At 46.1% G+C, this 20,187-nt stretch overlaps 1 protein-coding gene and 1 long non-coding RNA gene across 4 annotated transcripts; one reads left to right on the top strand and one right to left on the bottom strand.

Annotated features, from left to right (window-relative positions):
- Positions 1-2,795: 2,795 nt before the first annotated feature.
- On the bottom strand, positions 2,796-6,164 carry GSX2 (GS homeobox 2). Its single transcript, XM_065060896.1, has 2 exons — positions 3,910-6,164; positions 2,796-3,710 (listed from the first exon to the last, which is right to left on the bottom strand). Exons 1-2 carry the CDS (start codon positions 4,361-4,363, stop codon positions 3,370-3,372), a joined length of 795 nt encoding a protein of 264 aa, XP_064916968.1. The 5' UTR covers positions 4,364-6,164; the 3' UTR covers positions 2,796-3,369.
- Positions 3,430-20,006, top strand: LOC110357867 (uncharacterized). 3 transcript variants are annotated; one of them, XR_010472203.1, is made up of 7 exons: positions 3,430-3,570; positions 3,815-3,972; positions 13,821-14,144; positions 15,231-15,358; positions 16,314-16,432; positions 16,526-16,742; positions 18,041-19,247. It is a non-coding gene; the product is annotated as an uncharacterized LOC110357867 (long non-coding RNA). The 3 variants fall into 3 exon arrangements; XR_010472204.1 differs by lacking the exons at positions 3,815-3,972; positions 18,041-19,247 and adding an exon at positions 19,619-20,006 and having other exon boundaries at positions 3,433-3,570; XR_002411819.2 differs by lacking the exon at positions 3,815-3,972 and having other exon boundaries at positions 3,433-3,570.
- The last annotated feature ends 181 nt before the right edge of the window (positions 20,007-20,187 follow it).

The raw sequence follows: 20,187 nt of genomic DNA, 5'->3' as shown, positions 1-20,187 counted from the left end.
GAAGGAATGAGGGTTAAGTGCCAGACAGATAAGCAGAGTGCCTGCATAATCCGTATTTCCTTAGAAAACAAATGATAACAGGAATATTAAATAGGGAGATGAACACTGACTTTCTTGGGTATTGAATGAGTAGGAAGAAAAACCTGCACCTTGTTGGGGGGGTGGGGGGAAAGAATAAGTAGAATTCGGAAAAAGAAAAAAAAAAAGAGGCAGAAAAAAACCCAACACATTATCATGTCAGGGCACAAGGTAAATTAATTTAATTTGCCTAGGATTTTTTTTTTTTTTTTTTTTTTTTCTCCTAGCTGTTGAACGCTGGACTTTGAAACCCTACAATATGTTTACTGCAAGTTAGGGTACATACAACTTACAGCAGTGCTCCTGTCACACTGGCCTGGAGTTCCCAGTGCTAGGTTCAGGTTAAGCATTGTACTAGCCTTCCGAAATATGTTGGAAATATGAAAATGACCATCAAGTCATTTCTCTTTTCCAAATTTTTTGATACAAAAAGTCTACTTTGAAATAAAAAAAAATCTGGTGATGACAGCAACTGTCTTGACAGGATAGCTTGCATGTGATAATATGCCATTAATTCCTTTCAGCCCTTGAAAGATATGTTAGAACATTGTTTACTACAAGAAATAGCAACTAGTGTATTTCTATTTTATTTTTAAGAAATTGTTAAATACTGCCATTAAAACATTCCTTCTCACATATCTCTGGAGGAGGTTAATTCTAGAAGCAGAGGGAAACAGTCATTTATTCACTGAGCTTCATACTTTCACTGACTTAAACTGAGAACAGACACACTACCAAGAAATATCTTTGCAGTTTTAAAACATCTTTGAGTTCTGTAGTACCACCCATATTAGATTTGAAAGACCGTGGTTCTTTTTCTCCCCCGGCACAGCTTTGCCTTCCCAGGCTGCTGCAGGCCTGTTGCCTCTCTCCTGTAAGAGGATGACATTGTCAAGAGGTTGGGCAGGACTTTCTGTGGTGATAACTCCTCCTCCAGACCTTCTAGGTTGGAAAGGACCTCATGGGTTTATAGGAGCTGGGTAGACACAGGGGAACTGAATCAGAGGAACAACAGTTTCCAGATCAGATTTTAGGGCAAGAGCAGGTAGCCTCCTCAGCCAGGCCCTCCATGAGGTCCCCTGGAAGAAAGTCACCAGGCCCATGAGCCTTTGGCCATCTGGTCTCCCCAGCCTGGCAAGCGAGGGTGCTGCCACTTGGGTGAACAAAATCCTCACCTGCTCAGCTGGGATGTGGGCTGCTGGGCTCTGTACAGGCCCTCAGCTGAGGCAAAGAGGTCATTGTGAAATGGAAGAGTGAGAGTTTGTATTTGTTTTCCAAATCCAGGCTAGAAACTTGGGTCCTTCTGTTCCTTCCCCCTCCTGTCACACTGCAGGTGTGCTGGGCACTGCCTCTGCCCCAAGCCCTGGAGCTGGTCCAGGCTGTGGGGCAGTGGACATGCCAGGCCCCCTCCATCCTAACCCAGCCCTGCCCATGTACCTGATCTCTCCTCCAAATGTGAGCAGTGTGTTGCTGTGCTGTGGCTGCTCTCAGCAGCTCTTCTCAACTAACATCTCCCTCTAGCATCCAGGGCACTGGGATTACTCAAATTGCAATGGCAACAACAGTCATGCTTATTGCTTGTTTTCTGATTAGAAGCAGAGCAGGAAAGTGAAATTGGAGACCTACCCCTGAAGCCGAAGGTGAGGCATCAAACACAAGAAATGTAGGGATTGTTCAGGGAATTATTTACCTAAAACTTTTTGCAATAGTTTCAGACACCCAAGTCAAAAGTGCAGGTGGGGTTGGTGAAAAACCCACACAAGGAAAAGGTGTGAGTGGGGAATAGCACAGTGTGCAAGAGGCACTTCTCATCTGCTCATATGCTGTCTGCCAGGACTCACGAACCAAGAAAGAAAGTTATAAAGAGGCTTGTTTGAGACTGACTTGCTTCAGCCTCACCCTACTGGGCACCAGCCCCCTGCAAGGAGCTCAGGACGGACCGCTCAAGGCAGAGGCAGGACGGAACCCACGGCCGGTTCTCCCCAGCGCAGAATGCAGAGGGATTCAGCCCTGTCTCAGCCTGACCCCACGGAGCAGGTCGGCTCTCGGATCTGCTCTGTGAGCCCGGCCAAGGCATCTGAACGACAACACCACCCAAAAGCCTGGATACTGTCCCGCCGCCTGAGGAAAAAAAAAGTGATTAAAACTGATTTCTGGTTAACACTATCCCGGGATAAGAGAAGCGAAGTTTCAGCCTAGCGAAAGGCTGATGTACGCAGGCAGCCCCCTCAGTGGGGAAGAGCCGAACGGTGCCAGCCGTAGTGTCCGGGCGCGCAGCCCCTCGCCTGGCTCCGCTGTCTGGAGCGGCGGTCCCGGGCCAGCGGCAGCCGGGTGTCCTCGGCGCGGTGCCGCCGGGCGAGCAGACGGGAGAAAGCTGTCAGCCGCGGCGGGGGCGTGCGCTGGCTCCGGCTGTGAATTAACACAAAGCTGCGCGGCTCAGAAAAGCGGGCTCATTTGCATCCCGCTCGGCCGAAGCGGGATCCCCCACCCTCCTCCGCCCCTCGGCCGGCCCGAGTCACAGGGGAAGAGAAAACATAGTCGGGTTAGTAGGCGGTGGCATTTATTTCTAGTTTTTAGGGAGGTCTGACACGTACACACCGATGCTTCTACTGTACAAAGGATTGTGAAGAAACGCACCCTGCCCCAACCAGCCCACCTTGGCTGCTTGGACTAGAGTGGCACTTGGAATTAGGGAGGACAAGAAAAAAAAAATGAGCTCTCGTCTGATCTCTTTTATTTAAATAAATATAAATATAAATTTTATATAAAACTATTCACAAACAACCTGCCGTCCCAAACCCAAACGACTGATCTTTATTTCTTTTCTTATTTTTGTTCATCCAGGAGGTTCGCAGCCTTACAAGTTTTTATTTGCTTTTCAGTTTTTTAATGTCTCGGTTTGTGGTTTTTCTTTTTCTTTTCTTTTATTTCTTTTTTTTTTTCTTTTTTTGTTTTGTTTTAATTCACATTTCCTGGGGAAAAGGCGAGGGGAGGCAGCCTGGGCCATGAGAATCCAGTCCTGTGTTACACGTTAGGAAGAGCAGGTGCCCGCTCCTGGGGTTACATAAATAACGTTTCAGTTGAACTCTCACGACTAAAACATTTACATTCCAAAAATATATTTTCATATATCTCTCTATTACTGCGAAGGGATGAAATGAACCTCCCGGCCGGCGAGGGCCAGCCCACTCCGGGTCGGCGGGCTGCTGTCTCCGGGGCAGCGGTGCCAGGTGAGCCGCCGCCCCGCTCCGGGCTGGCATTCGGCGGCGGGAGTGAAGCTCCGGGCCGGGCTCATAACGGGGAGATCTCTTTATCCTCGGTAGCCGACGAGGGGGATAGAGACTCTTCATCCTCCGACCTGGGGTAGTGCCCCTGACTGGTGCTGCACTTGCAGCCCCCGTGCGCGTTGCGCTGGGTGCCTTTGCCTTCTTTCTTGTGCTTCACCCTCCTGTTTTGGAACCAGATTTTCACTTGCTTCTCGGACAGGTTCAGGTACGTGGCTATCTCGATCCTCCGCAGGCGGGACAAGTACATGTTGGAGGAGAATTCCCTCTCCAGTTCCAAGAGCTGGGTGCTGGTGAAAGCTGTCCTCATCCTTTTCCCGTTTTGAATTTGGCTGGAGTCGGACCCTCCTGGACGGGAGAGAAGCAAGATCTTCAGTGGGATGGGGGAAAGAATGGGGGAAAAAAAAAAAAAGAGAGAGAGAGAAAAGACGTTCTCCCACGTTCTCCCACAGCTTTCCGCCTCGGGGCAGCCGCTCCCCCTCGGGCACCCTCGGGGGAACCCCTTCTCCCCGCTGTCCCCACTCCCCGGCAGCCGCAGGGCTCCTACCCATGCCGAGGCAGTGAAACCTCCGGGGGTCGCTGACGCTGTAGGTGGTGGCGGCACAGGCAGGTGGGTGATGCGCCGGGTGGCCCAGGGCGGCGGCGGCGGCGGCGGGCACGGATGCAGCGGGCGGCGGGTGCTGCGGCGGGTGGTGAGCGTGGCCGGGCCGCGGGCAGCACTGGGCCTCGCCGGCTGCGGCGGGGAACTGGCTCTTGAGCAGGGGGATGGCCCCGCCGCCGGGGCGGGAGGAGTGCAGGTGCGAGGTGACACAGAGCGGGCAGACGCAGAAAGCCCCGCTCTTGCGGGACGGGCAGCCCGGGCCCGACACCGACATGACGAGGGGGGAAGGCATGCTGAGGGGGATGAAGAAGTCCTGGCCGTGATGATGCTCAGGCAGGGACGGTGCCGGCCTCGAGGAGTCTTTGATGATTAAGGAGTCGACATAGAAAGAGCGGGACATTTCGGAGGGCTGCCGAAGCCGGGGGCGGCTCTTCCAAAGTCGTGTTTTTCCTGCTTGGCCAAGTTGCCACTGAAGTCCTGGCGAGGCGAGAAGGTGCTTATGTTTGAGAGCTGAACAAAAGGGTCCCTGGAGAGGGCTGGTCTTAAAGTCCCCCCGCCTGGATCCCTTGCGCCGGGGTTTTATATCAACTATTTAAACACGTGATGGCTGAAAGCCTCGCAGATCTAAATCTCCCCGGCTTCCCAGGCCAGCAGGAGAGGCTGCTGGGGGGGGTGGGGAAGGCAAAGCGGGGCCCCCCCAAAGTGTGCGTGTTCGCTCGCTGGGCGATGACTTCAGTCCTTCGCCTCCGCCCCAGATAAATTATAGGAGCGGGGAAGCCGAGGAGGGGCTGCTGTGCCGCGGTCCCGTAACGCGCCGCGCTCACAGGCACATCCCCCTGTCAACACATCCGAGGGGGTAAAATCAGTCGGAGAAGGTTTGTGGTTGGGGATTTTTCCCCGAGGAGCTCTCTCATTTCCCCTCAGGGAGGGAAGAAGAGAGGGGACAAGGTGATGCGCTAAAACAAGCCGGTCAACACCGACCCCCATCCCGGGTAAAGTGTGGTGCAAAGGGCCCTGACTCCCACGAAGGCGCGGGACCAACACCTTTCGCCGGTCCGATCCACATCCTGCATGCAGGACTCCTTCAGGAGGCCATTTCCACTACAGAGGAGCCAGGATCACAGATACAGGCATAAAATCAGGGATCGCGGGGTGTTTGTACACACAGGTGCATGCAGGGTGGCTTGGGGTTTTTGGGTGGTGTGGTTTTTTTTTTGGTTTGTTTTTTTTTTTTTTTTTTTTTTGTTTGTTTTTTACCTTTTTCACCCCGGGTGAATCTTGCCAAATTGGTAGTTACTCCAGCGGACAAAGCGTTCAAATATCTGGACACTTCTCAGCCGAACGGTATCAAAACGGAAAACTTCCAAGCGAACTTCCCCTCCCGCCTCAGGACTGCAGCGCGCAGCGCTAATGAAAGGCAAACGTGTCAGGGGGGGATTCTTTGATCTCCACCAAGTTTGCTGAAGCAATCATTCAAAGTAAAATTGGATAAACAGCTAAATACGGTCGGTGGCTCCGGAGTATTTCAGATTGCATTAAAAAGCCAAGGTATTCGCAGCATATTACACGATTTTCCAATGACCTGTTTTATGGGAGTTTAAGAAGAGACTTATCGTTAATAGAAGGGCGATCGCGTTCTTGTTTGGCAGATGCGAAGCGGCGTTTAAAACTGACCACGGATCCCATCCCACTTGACTCGGGAAAAGGAAGCGACAACTGTGCTCTAAAGCAGAAAACACAGGCTACGCCTGATTACCAGAGGCTGAGCAAAGCCTAGGGAATGAATCAATAGCCGTAACGTGTTTAGAGGAGGTTATCATGCACAAAAGCCGGATCGGAACGCGGACATTCTACAAGCACTCCCGCACACCCACTTCCCTTCTGTTAAAACGCAGCAAAATAAAACTGCTGCTCACCTTCCGATGGATACGGCATTTCCTCGACCCCGGGACCAGTAAGGCTCAGAGGTGCAACTCGAGTCCTGTGAAGAAAGGGGCCAGGTCTCGCCGTGCGGTCCCATCCTTGTCCCCAGCCTGTCGCGAGCCGTGTAGGGAACCCTCCGAGCAGGGGTCGGCTGGACCCCGCTCCTGCTCTTCGTCCCCGCCACCTCCCCAAGGGCCCTAAACAGGCACGATGCAACAGTGTTTTTAGGGACAGTCCGCACTCGGCGATCTGAGGATTTATGGATGGCAATTAAAGTTTTATGAATTGCAGCTGAGGCTGGTTATGGAGCTATTTGAATGTGATTAGAATTCAATTAGAAAGTGTTTACCGGCCGGCGGGGCTGCGGAGTGTAAACAGACAGCTATTCCAGCAATGCGCTAATCCTGCGTCTTGTGACAACAATTAGGGACTCGCGGGGTTTAGGCGGGTCGGCTCCGACCTCACCTACTTTTCCCCAAACTGCTGCCCAGGGCTCAGCCGAGGCCCCGCAGCCCCGGGCCCCAGGAGCGCTGCCCGCGCCACCGCCGAGGCCCTGGGGGCCGTGGCCCCCGGGGTGTCGATGGGTGCCCCTCCAGGAGGTTCTGCCTTCTGAGCTCCGGTGGGGCTGGAGAGATTTAATCATGGTGACAGTGCACAGGCATAGCATTTTGTCCAGCTCTCCCCGTTTGAAACATAGTTCATCTGGCAGAGATTTGAATTAATCTCTGCGTTTCCTCTCCCTTTTTTTTTTTTTTTTTTATTACTCCTTGCAAGAAGCTATTAAAAAAACCTATCGACCTCAGTGGAAAAAACTGTCTGCAGTGATAGAGCGGATCTGGGGAGGGGGCTGTCGTAAGTGAAGGCAGACAGAGCAAGAGTCGGATCAAAATTGCAATTTGTAATTGTTATAATAAACCAAGTGCAGTGATAAAAGAGAGGAGGGGAAAAAATAACCACATAGAAAAACCCACCCCTGAAAGCCAGAGCAAGAAAATAAGTCATTTGAAAGCAAAGATATCCCAAACCAGGCGGAATGATGTAAGGCGTGCGCCCACATCACATCGGCCTCGTTACAATTTTATTTTTCAATAATTCTGTCCGATAAAATTTCATTGTCCATTAAGTAATCCCCGAAATGAGAGCTCTTATGAGCCTATAATGAGCTCTAATTGCTACGACTGGGAGAGCCACGTGGAAGGATTTAGAAGGTATTAAGCAGTTGGGTACAGAGCACAGGCTGTTACCTAGCCATTACTTTCATAATTCAAGGAGAAAATTAGTCCTTTTAAGGGAAAATCCTTTGATTCCCTTCATTCTGCTCGGGGTGACAGAGTATAGCTTTGTCTGCCTTTAGTTCAAGACAGTGTAACAAATGAGAATGTAACGAAATTGCCCCCTTTTGAAAGTGGAGCAGTTCAAAAAGAACATCAGAGCCGCTCCCCTGGTCCGCCGAGAGCAGGACTGGGTGCTGGTCCCTCTTTTCTTCCAGATGTCTCTAACACCTTTATGTAGAAGAGATTCACGGCTTAAATGACAAAAGCAACTCTTTCCCTTCCCTCCCCCAAACCCCGCAGCTCCCGGCAGAAGAAAAAGCCGTGGCCGCCCGCAGAAAGGGCCGGCTTTCAGGCGCACATCTCCGCCGGGTTCACGGGAGTAGCTGCCTCCGTGGAAAGCGTCGCAGCCCGGGGACGCGTTTCGATCAGAAAACAACAACAACAAAGCCCACGACAACAACAACAAAAACCCCAACACCCCACAAAACCCAAACCACAAAAAAAACAACCTCCTGCAGAGCCTGGTGGCAAACGTCAGGCCAGGGTGATATGCGGTGGCGCTGGGCAGGATGCGCCCCGGGCAGGGTCAGTTCCCAGGCGGGAAAGCCCCGCTCAAAATAAAGCCCTGCTTGGGTAAACGACGGGGCGCAGGCTCCTGCGCTGTAATTGCATTTATTCGCTCATCTAACATCGATTTCTTATTAGTTTCCAAAGCGATCGGCGATCTAGAAGCTGGGTTTTGTGAAGGGAAGGCAAGCAAAAGACAGGACTTGCCCCCAGTTCCCATTAAGGGGGTCATTATAAAAGCGTGAACAAGTCTATTAATGTTTTATTGAAAGCGCATCGTTAACTTGTATCCATCCTTTTCTGAAAGTGGCATTGTGATATTGCTGTCTGTGGCACATCTTACCCAATATAGCCCGAGATTTCTCCATTATCTGTAACCAAGCAACACTTTCTGAATACCAAAAATTGAAAAGAACCGCTTAGTCTTCAAGAAAGTCCTCAATAATAGTGGAAAAGAACAAAGATCCAGGAGACAACAAAATGCCACAGGGGTGACTTTTCATGAGCAATTATCTCTCATTAATCAGAAGAACAGCTGCAATATTAATTTTCCCTCTTTCTTCCTCTCTTTTCACAGTCCCCAACATTTGAATAATCATAAATTTTGATTTCATGGAGCAGCAACATTGCCAGCGACTTCGAGACACAAGCTACCTACGCAGGGCGCACGCTTTGCACATAGCTCTTATTTTAAGTCTGCCAAATAATAAAGAGAGGAAAAGTTTGGCCTGGGTTTCTTCCCCCCCCCGCCCCGCTCCCCGCTTTGCCTCGGAGCACGGATTAAACCAGGAGCCCCTTCCCTCCACCCCTGCCTTTCACTCATGGAAAGTAACGGGCAAATGTACCGAGTGTCTGCACTAGCCTAAAGCGTGGGAGTTTCAACAACCTCGCTGTCCATTTAACTTCCAAACATGAAGCCAAGCGTTGTAGATCTGTCCAAAGAGACAATCTTTGGGCGTAACACGCATTGTGAGACATCAAAAGGCCCTGGCGTTATATGCACTAAGAAGTGCATTCAGCAAGAAGGGTGCAATGCCTCTCTTTTCAGGGGCTCAGCCGCTGATTGTTTAACAAGGGACGTCGCCGCGGCAAGAAATCCGCGCGCCTCCAGAGATAAGGATGCAACTTTAAAACTCGCTTTTTTTTTGGATTTCAAAGAATCTCATTAAGGGCAGGGGCCGGCGACCGCCAGGCCGGGGATGGAAGCCGTGCCCCGGGAACGGGAGCGCGCAGAGCTGCCTGCCCAGCTCCGCGCTACCCGGGGGTCAGACCAGAACCCCTCTTAAACTCTGCAGCCCCACTTCCTTGGGAAACCGGACCATTTCCGAGGAAATGGAGGAGTTGACTGAGAGACCTGCGAAGCCTCGCTGCAAGAAAGAAGGACAGGTCCCCGGCTTCCCTTCCCCGGGACCCCCGAGCCCCTCTTGCCCATCCCGCAGCCCGCCGCGCCTGCCACCGGCGGGGCGGGGCTGCTGGCGGAGCCCCGGGTCCCTCCGCGCCGTGAGCGGCCGCTTCTTGCTGGGGAGAAGTCCGCCCGCTTTTTCACTCCCTCACAGCCCTTGGAGAGGTGGTGCTGCTCCCGCTTCACCTTGTTGGTGCTTATCACTCAGGTTTTTTGCACCCGATCAGATCTAATATTCCACACGAGTCCTTCAGGGCAGCTGCGATCCCTCGAGTTTGAGTGAGTGCTTCCAAAAGACCCAGCAGCAGCCTTCGGGCCGCCCTCTCCCTTCACGGCCTGACTCTGTGTCTTCTACCTTCACCTGCGGGTCTACCACAACTACCGTCTTCAATGTAATAGACAACCAGCAGGTCCTATTCTGCTTTCACTTTTTATTTGGAGTGGGAACTTTCATTAACTTTGTAAGATCCTTCCTAAATGAATCAGGTCTGAACTTAAATACATGGTTGGAAGCCTTAATTCTCTCCCTCTTCGACCCTCTTAAAAAGAGTGTGTGCTTCTTGATGGGTTCCCCTCAGTGTCTGGATGCAAAAGAAGCTTCTTGTTTGTGCCTTCTCATCCTAGTGAAGTCTACGACAGTGTTCCTGCATGGTCCTCCTACAAGAGGTCATGTGGAGGAGCCAAAGGAGGAAATGACCAGTGAGATTATTGTTACCTGCAGTCTTGTCTGATATTTCTAAGCCTGGCTTTGCCATGTCCTTAGTACTCCTCAGATACGGGGCAACAATGGGCCAGACATTCCAGGCAGTCTGGGCCCTGGCTCAGTTAATGACCTGTGTCTAGAGCTCTAGCAGCTAAAATTGTTAGCTGCTACAGATGACGTGTATGAGGGAAAGTTGTGATGGTGAATCTTTAAATGGGATAAAGCTAAACCCCTGCAACAGCCTCAGTGGAGGTTTACGGTGGGAGAGCGAGCCAAAGCCACAGGCTCATGTGAGTCAGAACAAGGATACAAAATGCTGCTGTGGACTCCGGAACATGCCAACCATGGCCAGCTTTGTTTTTACATCTATGCATCACAAATCAACACGAGAGTGACACTTTGTATTAATACAGGACCCAATCCAGCAAAGAACATCAGACTTTGTATAATACTAAATATCCCGTCTTTGAAATTCAACCCTCACACATTTTGATCCTCAGCAGTCATGCTTAGGCTGAAGCATTCTGTTTGAAAGTGACCAAAAAGCAATTTTCTGAATTTGCTGTCAGAGGAAGTGCTGCCTGCTTTTTGTTTGTTTGTTTCTTTCTTTTGGTTTGATTTTGTTGGTTGGTTGGTTTGTTTGTTTTAGGCCAGATTAACAGAAATGGACATTAAATGCTGGTTATGAGAAACATGAAGTGGTCATCGGGCACATCATCTTATTATAGGAGCTGCCTATTTCACAGTTTGAAATTGTACACATTTGGATTTTGCTTCATCCAGCCTAAACTAATAAAATTATTATAATTTCTTTCTTTTTTTTTCTGTAATAAATGTATGGATGTAGGGTAGTTCAAGAACTGAAAAGTGGTGAAGGAACTACCTAAAGAAGAGATTATACCATTCCTGCAGATCCAGGAAGCAGAGGGGAATACAGTTAATGATGGAATTCCTTAGGGGTAAATCTCAGAAGCAGTTGAATTTCTCAGTTTAATTTGTTTTCTTGGCATAGCCAGAAGGACTTCACTGACTTCACTATTCACAGGAAAGCAGTGAAATCAGCATCTGTGGAGACTGGAGAGCCATACTGGAAGAAGTGGATTCTCTGAGGAGTAATAGAAGTGCAACGACAAAGTCAATACAAGCTAGGGGCTCCATGGCTGAACACGACATTGTGACTGAGGCACCTGGGCACGTTAATCCATGTTTACATAGCACCACTGTGGCATGGTCAGGTGGCAGGTATGACAGAGCATAACAGGCAAGGCCATTCCACTAAAGAGATGAAATACTAAAGCAACCATGCATAGGGAAACCTTGTCTAGGATAGCAGATAGTTTTACATGTCCATCTCAGAAAAGGCTAAATCAGAACAGGTCCAGAGACCCTCATGAGGAGACTCAAAGAGAGGAGACATGACTACTGCTTATACCAGTGAAGTAAATATCCAGAGGAGAGAAGAGCTATTCCATCCAAAGAAGAGTATCACCACAAGAACAGATGCATATACTCTGGCCACGTAGAAGCTTAGCCTGAAAATAATAAAAAGCTTCCAAGAGAAATGAAGTTCCAAAATTTCCAAATTTGTGGAATTAACCATTGGGAAGATTAAATGGAAGCAGTTTTAAGAGAAAACTTGACATATTTCTGTTATATAACAGTACCTGAAACCTGGGATATTATTCTGGAGTGAAGACACACAAAGACTGCTTAATATCCATTTTGGCATAGTACTGACTTAAAATTAAGTTGTTGATTATTTGAGGGAATGTATTTTACAATAAAAATGCTGGATTAGTATTTCTAGAAACTAAGGTCCACAGATCAGCTAGAGCATGGCTGGAAGTAGCACTCTACTGTGTCTTCCCTGTCCTCTATTCTGTACCATCCATGTTTGTTGCCTGGTTAGTGTTCTGGATACTGCCTCTGCTCCAATAGGAACTGTTGTGGTTTTTTGGTTTTGTTTTTGTTTTCGTTTTCCTTTTTACATTTGCTATTTGGATAATGGAAGACAAAAGCCACATGTGCCAGAATGGTAGTTTTGTGGGTTTGTTTGTTCGTTTTGTTTTGGTTGGTTGGTTGTGTTTTTGTTTTGTTTTTTGTCTTCTTTCTTTCCCCAGAACAAACATTGGTCTGATTGTGATATGATCTGGAAACCCCTATGAGAAATTAACCTACCATCTCATTTCTTCAGCTCCCTATTCACAACATAGTTTTAGCTTTGTCCAAGTAGCTGTTATGTGAAAACAAATCTCTAATGCATGTGGCTGGAAGCAGCTGCTTTTCAGTTTCATACTTTTATATGTATTTTTATCCTCAATTTAAAATAAAGGAACACATCCAAAAGTTTCAGAAAGCAGAGTTTCAGTGAAGTACAAGCTAGAGCAGGGGTGTCAAACTCATTTTCACTGGGGGCCACATCAGCCTTAAAAGAACTAAATGTAATTTTAGGAAGGTATAAATGTAACTACTTCTACAGTACTAAAATTACATTCATCCCTTTCAAAGCAATCGTGAGGCTGATGTGTTCCCCAGTGAAAATGAGTTTGACACCCCTGGGCTAGAGGTGTCTTATTTCTTGCTTTGCTGCAAAGAAAGTAACATATTAAAGAAGCACACAATATGAGCATATCAAAATATAACCAAAATGAGGACTTGTATTAAAACAATTAAAAAAAAAAGTTTTGCATAGCCTTCCTCTTCCTATTTATAATGAATACACTGTCCAAGCTTATATTCAAAGTTTGCTCTTTGAAAAATCATAGAAACAAAGTACTTTCACATATTTTACAATCTTGTGTAATTATATTAGCTCAAAGCTTATTCAGTCTGCTATAGTGTTGAGGCTATGTCAAAATCTAATGGAAAAAGAATGTCAGAAGTCCTGTAAATTAGTTTATAGGGTTTAGAACACTATTCTAGTGAAAATACATTAAAATGAAAAAAAAAATACAGTATGAAGCTTCTGAAAAAGGAAGAAGTATTGTAACTTAAATGACCAGAAGACATAACCAGGAAGATATAAGCCACAATTTTAAAGTGCAAACAAAATATAGTAAGTATTATACATTGACCAGATGAAAAAACACCAGCCAAGAAAGAGTTCAGTGCTTGGAGAGCAACTCAGACTCAAGTATCTCCACTTCAGCAGTCTGGATTCTCTCTGTTACACTGCAGCTGAGCCAAAGAACTAATATTCTTATTAAGACAGCTATACATCTAGAATACAATTAATACTACAGTGTATAAGAGGTACCACTGTCTACACATTCAGACGTACTGAGATAGACTTGTTACAGCTCAGAAGATCGAAACGTTTGGGTAAAATACTACTTTCAGTTACAGAGCCATAAGACAGAGTTACTCTGTAGCTATTCTGAATGGTGCAGTGGGAGTAGAATTTGGCCTCGTGTTTTCAAAGGTTAGTTAAACAAAATATGACCTTTTTCAGGCCAGGGGAACAAAAGAGGTCAGCTCATTCTCCAGAGCTACAAAAGGTCTTTCAAGGGTACCAAAGAAATAAAAATAAAAGCCATGATCACACTTCCTAGATTCACACATAGAAACAACATTTGTATGTTGAGGTATCACCCAGTAAGGAAAACCCTGGGAGCTTCTCAATCAATGAGAGTCCTGCCAGTAGCTCACCCACTATGGGAAAGATGTACAGATTCAAACAATCCATTTTGTCCAGGGTCTCACAGCAAGGTAGTTGCAGAGCTGGAGTTTGACCCAATATCCTATCTTTCTTGCAGTAAATTACAGTGCTTCATTAGGGATCTTGCAAAATTGCAAAGAGTCTGCTGACTCTGATTTCACCTTAATAACTCCTTGGGCAAAAGAAGCCTAATGAAGCTTCCCCATTTCTTTGTGGGTAGCACTTTATACAGGGTATCCTCCTACTTGCAAGGACATTCTGGTACGAGTTGTCCATTGTGAACAAACAGATCAGTTACCCAAACTTCACTGATTTTATTCTCTGTTGCAGGTCGCAATTGTTACTCTAGTCTCTTTCAGGAGAGAAAACAACTCTACTCCAACATCTTAACCAAGCTGCAATGAGATTTACAAATCTGATCACATAGTGCCTTTGAATCACATACGCAATTCTTCCCTCTGCTGCTTCTTCACACATGCGTCAAGAATTGATAGCATTCATATGGTGATGGGATAAAGCACAGATTTTCACTCTGCTATGTCAGGCCCGATGCTCAGGGTGAGACTGCCAGCAGCCAAAAATTAACTGAAAGAAGTAACCGGATCACAAAGAGAAGCAATTTCTTTCCAATATCTCTCTTGCTTTGAAAGGAAAGTAAGTTTATTTTCAGGTTGCAAATTATTCCCATCTCTCATGCTTTACCAGAGAGTTGTTATTTGTTCTTTACCTTACTTGAGGACCTCATGCTCTAGGAATGTAATATATTCCACTGTAAGTACTTTTTTCACACTTTAAGCAACTTCTTGGAATAAGAGCCTCTATTTTATTCGTGCTGATAAACCAACAGTGGATCATGCCTCATGCTATCAGAGAGAAAAATATATCATTGGAAGCAGAAAAGATGTTATTTTAAAGGTGTTCAGAAGGAAACAAAATTGTCATATCTGAAAGAGACAGCTGCTAGAAATCTCTCTTTGCTTATATGCAATAGCAATGAACATGTTAACATGCCCAAATATTAATGAACATTCAAACGTTCAGAGGAAATCTCAGTTGTTCATGTTTTGATGATTTTAAATGAAAGACATCCTTCTCTGTTCTCTTTAGATCAACATTTGTCACGGTAATTAATGAGGAAGTAATTATAATGTAATTTGTCAGAATAATCTGACAGGCAAAGAATTATGTTCTCAGTCCTAAAGGAATACATAGTTCTAGTTTTCCAACAGATTGGGTACATGTGGGTGGCATAGCAGAGAGAATTTGCCTTTAAGCAGAATAAAAATTTTGGTACTTTCTGCTTTCAAGCAAAAATGGACAGAGGCATTGTCTAATTCTCTAAAACATGTTATATGAAGGCATTTTATCTTAACAACAGATTAGTAAATCTGATTTTAACACATTCTTCATATGAAAGCTAGTTATTTTTACAGTGACTCTGAGATTCACAGTTCAGTTGCAATAGTTAAGTAGTCACTCATTGTTTCTTTATAAGATGCTGAGTAAACAACTTAGTAATTCAGTCATATTTATTCAGAGACCAATAACTGTCCTTAAAATAAACTATGAGGTGAGGCACCAAAGGATGTAAAAACAAAGAAACAACAAAAAATAAAGACAGTAAATGAAAATCCTTGCTGATGTTGAGGGGAGTATGATTACTAATTTCAACAGCAGCTAAAAGAGCCCCACATTTGTCACTGGCTTTTTGTTTGTTTCGTGTTTGTTTTTTTTTTTTAGCACAGAAGATGACTACAGCTTTACCAAACTAACAGCATCTGTACCGCTAACAGATACAGCAGAGGATCCAGCCCACGGTATTCCTTGATACTTGTTTTCAACACTTCCAATAGATATGGTTCTTAAAGGTGAGCTTCTGAAGAAAGGTTTGATACTGTGCATTTGCCATTTTAAGAATGTCTTAAAAAACCTAGAACTTGCTGTTCCATTTGTATGTTTATGTGACTTTGTTTATATTTGGTTTTAGTGGACTTCACACTTTTGTACTTGCAGCATTGAAAACCCCTGTTGATTTCAGTGCTACATTTGTCTCACATAAAATTAGGAAAAGAGACTTTTTGTGTGTTTCTGTTTAATTGATGTGATTATAGGAAAACAAACAAAACAAACCCAAACTCAGGAAGGATTCTGCTATATTAGATTCTTGTATTGATGGGAAGGGAAGAAACAAGTGACCATACATATTTCCTGTATCAGTGAGTCCTACAAGAAAACAAACAAACAAACAAACAATGTCATGTCTAAAAACAGCCAAGAATTTATCCTGGCTGTAGGTATGTGGAACGCAAGTAGGTTTTTAAGTCAAGCATATTGCAAATTCTTTTTGGATTAGGAGATTCTCTCTTCAATAATGTGTTGTCACGTGGTCCTTGAAAGAGCAGGAGTATCCAACTGCACCCATTCACAGTTTTAAAAGACTTAATACTACAAGGACTCTATCTTTCATTTTGTTGTAAGTCAAGAAAATTATGAAAAGGAAGAGTCTGCTTTTCTCTTTAAATGAGATCTATGCTTTTGGTACTTTGTGAGTTACAAAGAGTCTCTTTTAGAAATACTATTTTCTATATAGAGGTACCTTTTGAACTTTCATTAGCCTCATATAAATGCAACATAGGAAGCTAGAGTGAAAGGAAAACAAAATAAAATGCTTGAAAAGGAAAAAAGGCTAATAAAAAAGTGAACTGGAGCTATTCAACATATCTTTTTGCTCTAAGAGCTCAATTCTGCATCATAAAGTCAGCAACAAAAGTCTGACTTATTTTAATGGTTTGGTGTCAAAACATCCCTTTGCTTTTCACACAGAAAACCTTGGTTAGTTTACCTGCGGTTTTACAGAGATTTTGCAAAATAATCAGTTAATCAGCAAGAAACAACGCAACAAAACTGGTCAGAGAAACGAATGCAGTCCTATGGCTCTAACAGTAAGTTCTGCTGTGTTACTTGTATCTGCCTGCTCCTTCCCAAGTTTGCCTTTCTGCATTTCTGCAATATCGTAACTAAAATCTCATTTTCAGGTTTTGTTTTGTTTTGTTGAAACTCGAGGGGCGATGGTGACTGATACCATTAGCCTGAACATTTAAATTATGGACAGCACATTAGCCAGGCTTGTCAAGAGCAATGGGACATCGAAGCAGGACAGAAGAGCCAACCCAGAGATGAGAGGCTTTGTGTCATGGAAGGGACCAACATGAGAGGAGGTCTTGGGGCAGAAAAAGCAAGGCATATCCTGATGTGAGTATCCTTGGAGGCTTGCTACAGTCCCGTAGCTTTGCTAAACTCCCTCTGTAGTGTCAATGAATGGAAGTTAATAGTCCACTACCTTCCTGTCTCTTGTCTCTCTACTCTCCTATCCCCTCCCCTGCTTGCCCTCTTCCCTTGCTATCACCACCCACTCTTGTTTTCCTTTTTACTACCTCGCTTCTCTTAATTAATCAGGGAAAGAAAAACAGAAGCTGTTCCTGCCAGTTTTGCTTTGCTGTCAAGTAGCGGTAGGAGTTCAAAGAACAAGGTTACTCCTGCACCTGCTGCTTGTTCTTTGATGCCCTGTTGCGTGAAACAGTTTCCCTCAGAAGTCCAACAACATACTAATTAACAAAGGAAAAGACAGGGAGAAACAAGCCAAAGAGTGTGGGAGGAATGAGGCCAGTGACAATGGAAAAGATGTGAGAGGGGAGCAGAGGAAAGAAGCAATGGCAAAGGCGGATATGGGAAAGAAACACACAGAAAAAGGAGAGGGACAAACCATGAAGGAGAGGAAAATAAATAAAGCAGGTGGCAAATGAGAAAGAGAGGGAACTGGAATAAAGAGATACAGAAAAATAAACATGACAATGATTTAGACTCCCCTTCAGATTACAGTACACAGCCTTTACAGAGCAACTCTGAGGACAGTCAATAACTTGGTCAGAGAGAGCTGTGTGTGGCATCAGTTCTGCCCCCCTGAACTGCTAGGTGTGGTGACCCAATCCACTGGGGAGGGCATTCCTCCCTGAAACAACAGTACACGGCTCTTCCAGATAGACTTTAGGCCCACCCTCTTTTATTTAGATATAAAGAGAGTAGGTGGCTTTAAAAAGATGATCAGTACAAGCCTGGCGTTACTCTCACTCTTCCAAGAGAAAGGACAACGCACTGTAAATAGGTGTCCCACCATTTCCAGTCAGGGTACACACCAAAACAGTCACCAGCAAACACTGTGATGTGAAAGCATGGACCAGGGAAGTGTATGGCTGGTGGGGGGTTAAGCACATGACAGTGAGGTGACAGAAGTGGAGAAGGAGTGACTGCTCAAGTGATACTTCTTGAAATAGAGAGGCTGATGGTAAGATCTTATTTAGTGTGTGGCAGGACACCAGCTGCACAAAACGGGGAGTTCTCTTACTGCCTGCAACGGTGGCCCAGTATTGCTGAGATGTGTCAGCAAATGAGAAACAGCAAGATTAAGGCAGTTAATTTTTGCGTGACAAACAACACACTAACAGTGCTCATGTGAGATGATGGAAATGTTACTTAAACTGAGTTTTTTGTAGGTGGCTGCTGGCTGCATATACTTCGGTTTGAGTGCCTGTCCCAGAATTCCCTTCACTCAGCCCAGAAACATGGCACTTCCACTAAATACCTGCCACAGCTGTTTGTCTGTTAAAGGTCACCACATACTGAACATCTGGAAACAGCAGATGACAGGACAGGTACTTGTTGGGAAAGTAAGGTGCTCCTAATGCAATGAACTAACCCAGGACCCTAGGACTTTCTTTCTCCCTGTCTTAGCTACAACCCACCAGGTGAGCCAACCAAGCCACACAGCACAGGGATGTGGGACCTCCAGCAGGACAGCTGGGCCCCACCACTGCCACCCGGACTCAGCTGTGATGTGGGCAAGCCTGCCCCTTCAACATCATTTCCAAGAATTCCAGTGTGGCGTTGCACAGCAGTAACTCTGTCACCTGGCGGCTGCCGTGAAACGGCCATTTGGAAACCAACAGGTCATCAAATCCGTGAGCAGAGAGGGCCAGCACCAGGAGGCACAGCTTCACTGGAACCTGCGGGTTTCCTCTTCCTTTGCCAGTACTAAATTTGGGCCATTTTCTCAATTTCGGGACTATTAGGCAGAAGCAATGAGTCATCAGTCCCACTAAGTCCAATTTCCGTGTGTGACACAACTGCAAGAACAGAAACTAGGTAAAAACAACCAAAACAAAACAAAAACCCAAAGAAAACAAAACAAAAACCAACGAAACAGTAAACACATGAACATGCTAGCATGAAAGCAAACTATTACGCAGGGGAATTCTGTGTTATTCTGTAGAAATCTGTTATTTTGGAAATGAAACCTGTTGCAAGTAGCTCATGACACAAAAATACTTAGTTTTCCAATGTGACAGTAAAAGATGCTGCTTTTTTCCTTTACAGCAAAGTGTCACAGACTATCACACAACCATCTTTGTATAGACTTTATTTCTGAGAAATACACCACCAAGATCTTTACGAGTAAAGGAGATTAAGTGGCAACGCAGTCTTTCAGAAAACAGGCTGATCAGTATATGCACTGTAAGAAGACAGGAAAAAAGAATTGCAGGTTTCAGAATTAAAATGATCTAGCAGTGAAGATTTTAAATATGAAAAAGGTGTTATTGTAATTAAGATATATGGAGTGAAGCACTGAGGAAAGGGTAATGTAGGGTAGTTCTTTTCACACTCATGAAAAGCAGGTTTAGCTCCAAATGGTTTCTTGAGAAGTCTTCCATGTTCCTTGAACTGCCATATCTATACAGTAAACACTGCGTAATATGTGACACACCAGTTCACTCTGTCAAATACAAAAGATCTACTCTCCCTTTTCAAAATGTCATCCTGCTACTGCTAAATTCCACCTCAATGCCACCTTCCCCTGTTGTCACAACAGCCAATGGCCTACTTGTTGCTAAGGCCATTATGCTCACACTGTCATTTTCCAGCCTTTACTTTAGGTTTCGGTTATGACAAATACCAAAACTGGAGAGAGAGAACAAGAGTCTCATCTATTTTTAGGGTTTTCTGGTTAGCTTTCATGTATATAGTCCTAAAAGTAAGCTGTGCCTCTGCAAATTCACCGTGTTTGTTTCCTCTAGACTCCATGCAAATGGTCTCAGCATGGTGCTTTTCATGGAGGTGTGAAAGGCTCCTGGAGGTACGGCAGACTAGGATGCAGAAGGCACCAAGAGACATGCGAACATTTGGCATCAGCCCTCATCTGAGTTGGCCAGCCCTGATTACGTGCCGCTTCCCTCACATTCCCAAAAGCTAAGAACTCCTCAGCTAACAGTCCCAGGAATCCCTTGGTTACCCTCACGGACACCCAAACAGGGGCTCAAAGGAAGGGAAAGCAAACACCCGGCTCACACACACCAAACGAGCCGCACGCAGAGCGCCCCAAGGCTCCCGGCGGCGCAGGCCCCCTGGAGGGTACCGCTCGCGCCTGCTGCCCAACCGCCGCCCAGCCACCGCCCAACCGCCAACTGCCGCCCAACTGCCGCCCAACCGCCGCGCAACTGCCGCACAACCGCCGCGCAACCGCCGCGCAACCACCGCGCAACCTCCGCCCGCGCGCCCCCCCCCCCGCCAGCTGAGGCGAGCGCTCGCCCCGCCCCGCGCGACCGGTGGGCGGGGCGGAGGCGGGGCGGAGGCGGGGCGGGCCCCG

The sequence above is a fragment of the Columba livia genome, chromosome 4 (genome assembly GCF_036013475.1).
Source record: "Columba livia isolate bColLiv1 breed racing homer chromosome 4, bColLiv1.pat.W.v2, whole genome shotgun sequence".
Classification (NCBI taxonomy): domain Eukaryota; kingdom Metazoa; phylum Chordata; class Aves; order Columbiformes; family Columbidae; genus Columba; species Columba livia.
This window is presented reverse-complemented; position numbering and strand designations above follow the sequence as displayed.

Coding starts and splice junctions, on each gene's coding strand:
- GSX2 (XM_065060896.1), bottom strand. CDS start 4,363: ATGTCCCGCTCTTTCTATGTCGACTCCTTAATCATCAAAGACTCCTCG. Junction 3,711..3,909: donor GTTTCACTGCCTCGGCATGG/GTAGGAGCCCTG, acceptor TCTCCCGTCCAG/GAGGGTCCGACTCCAGCCAA.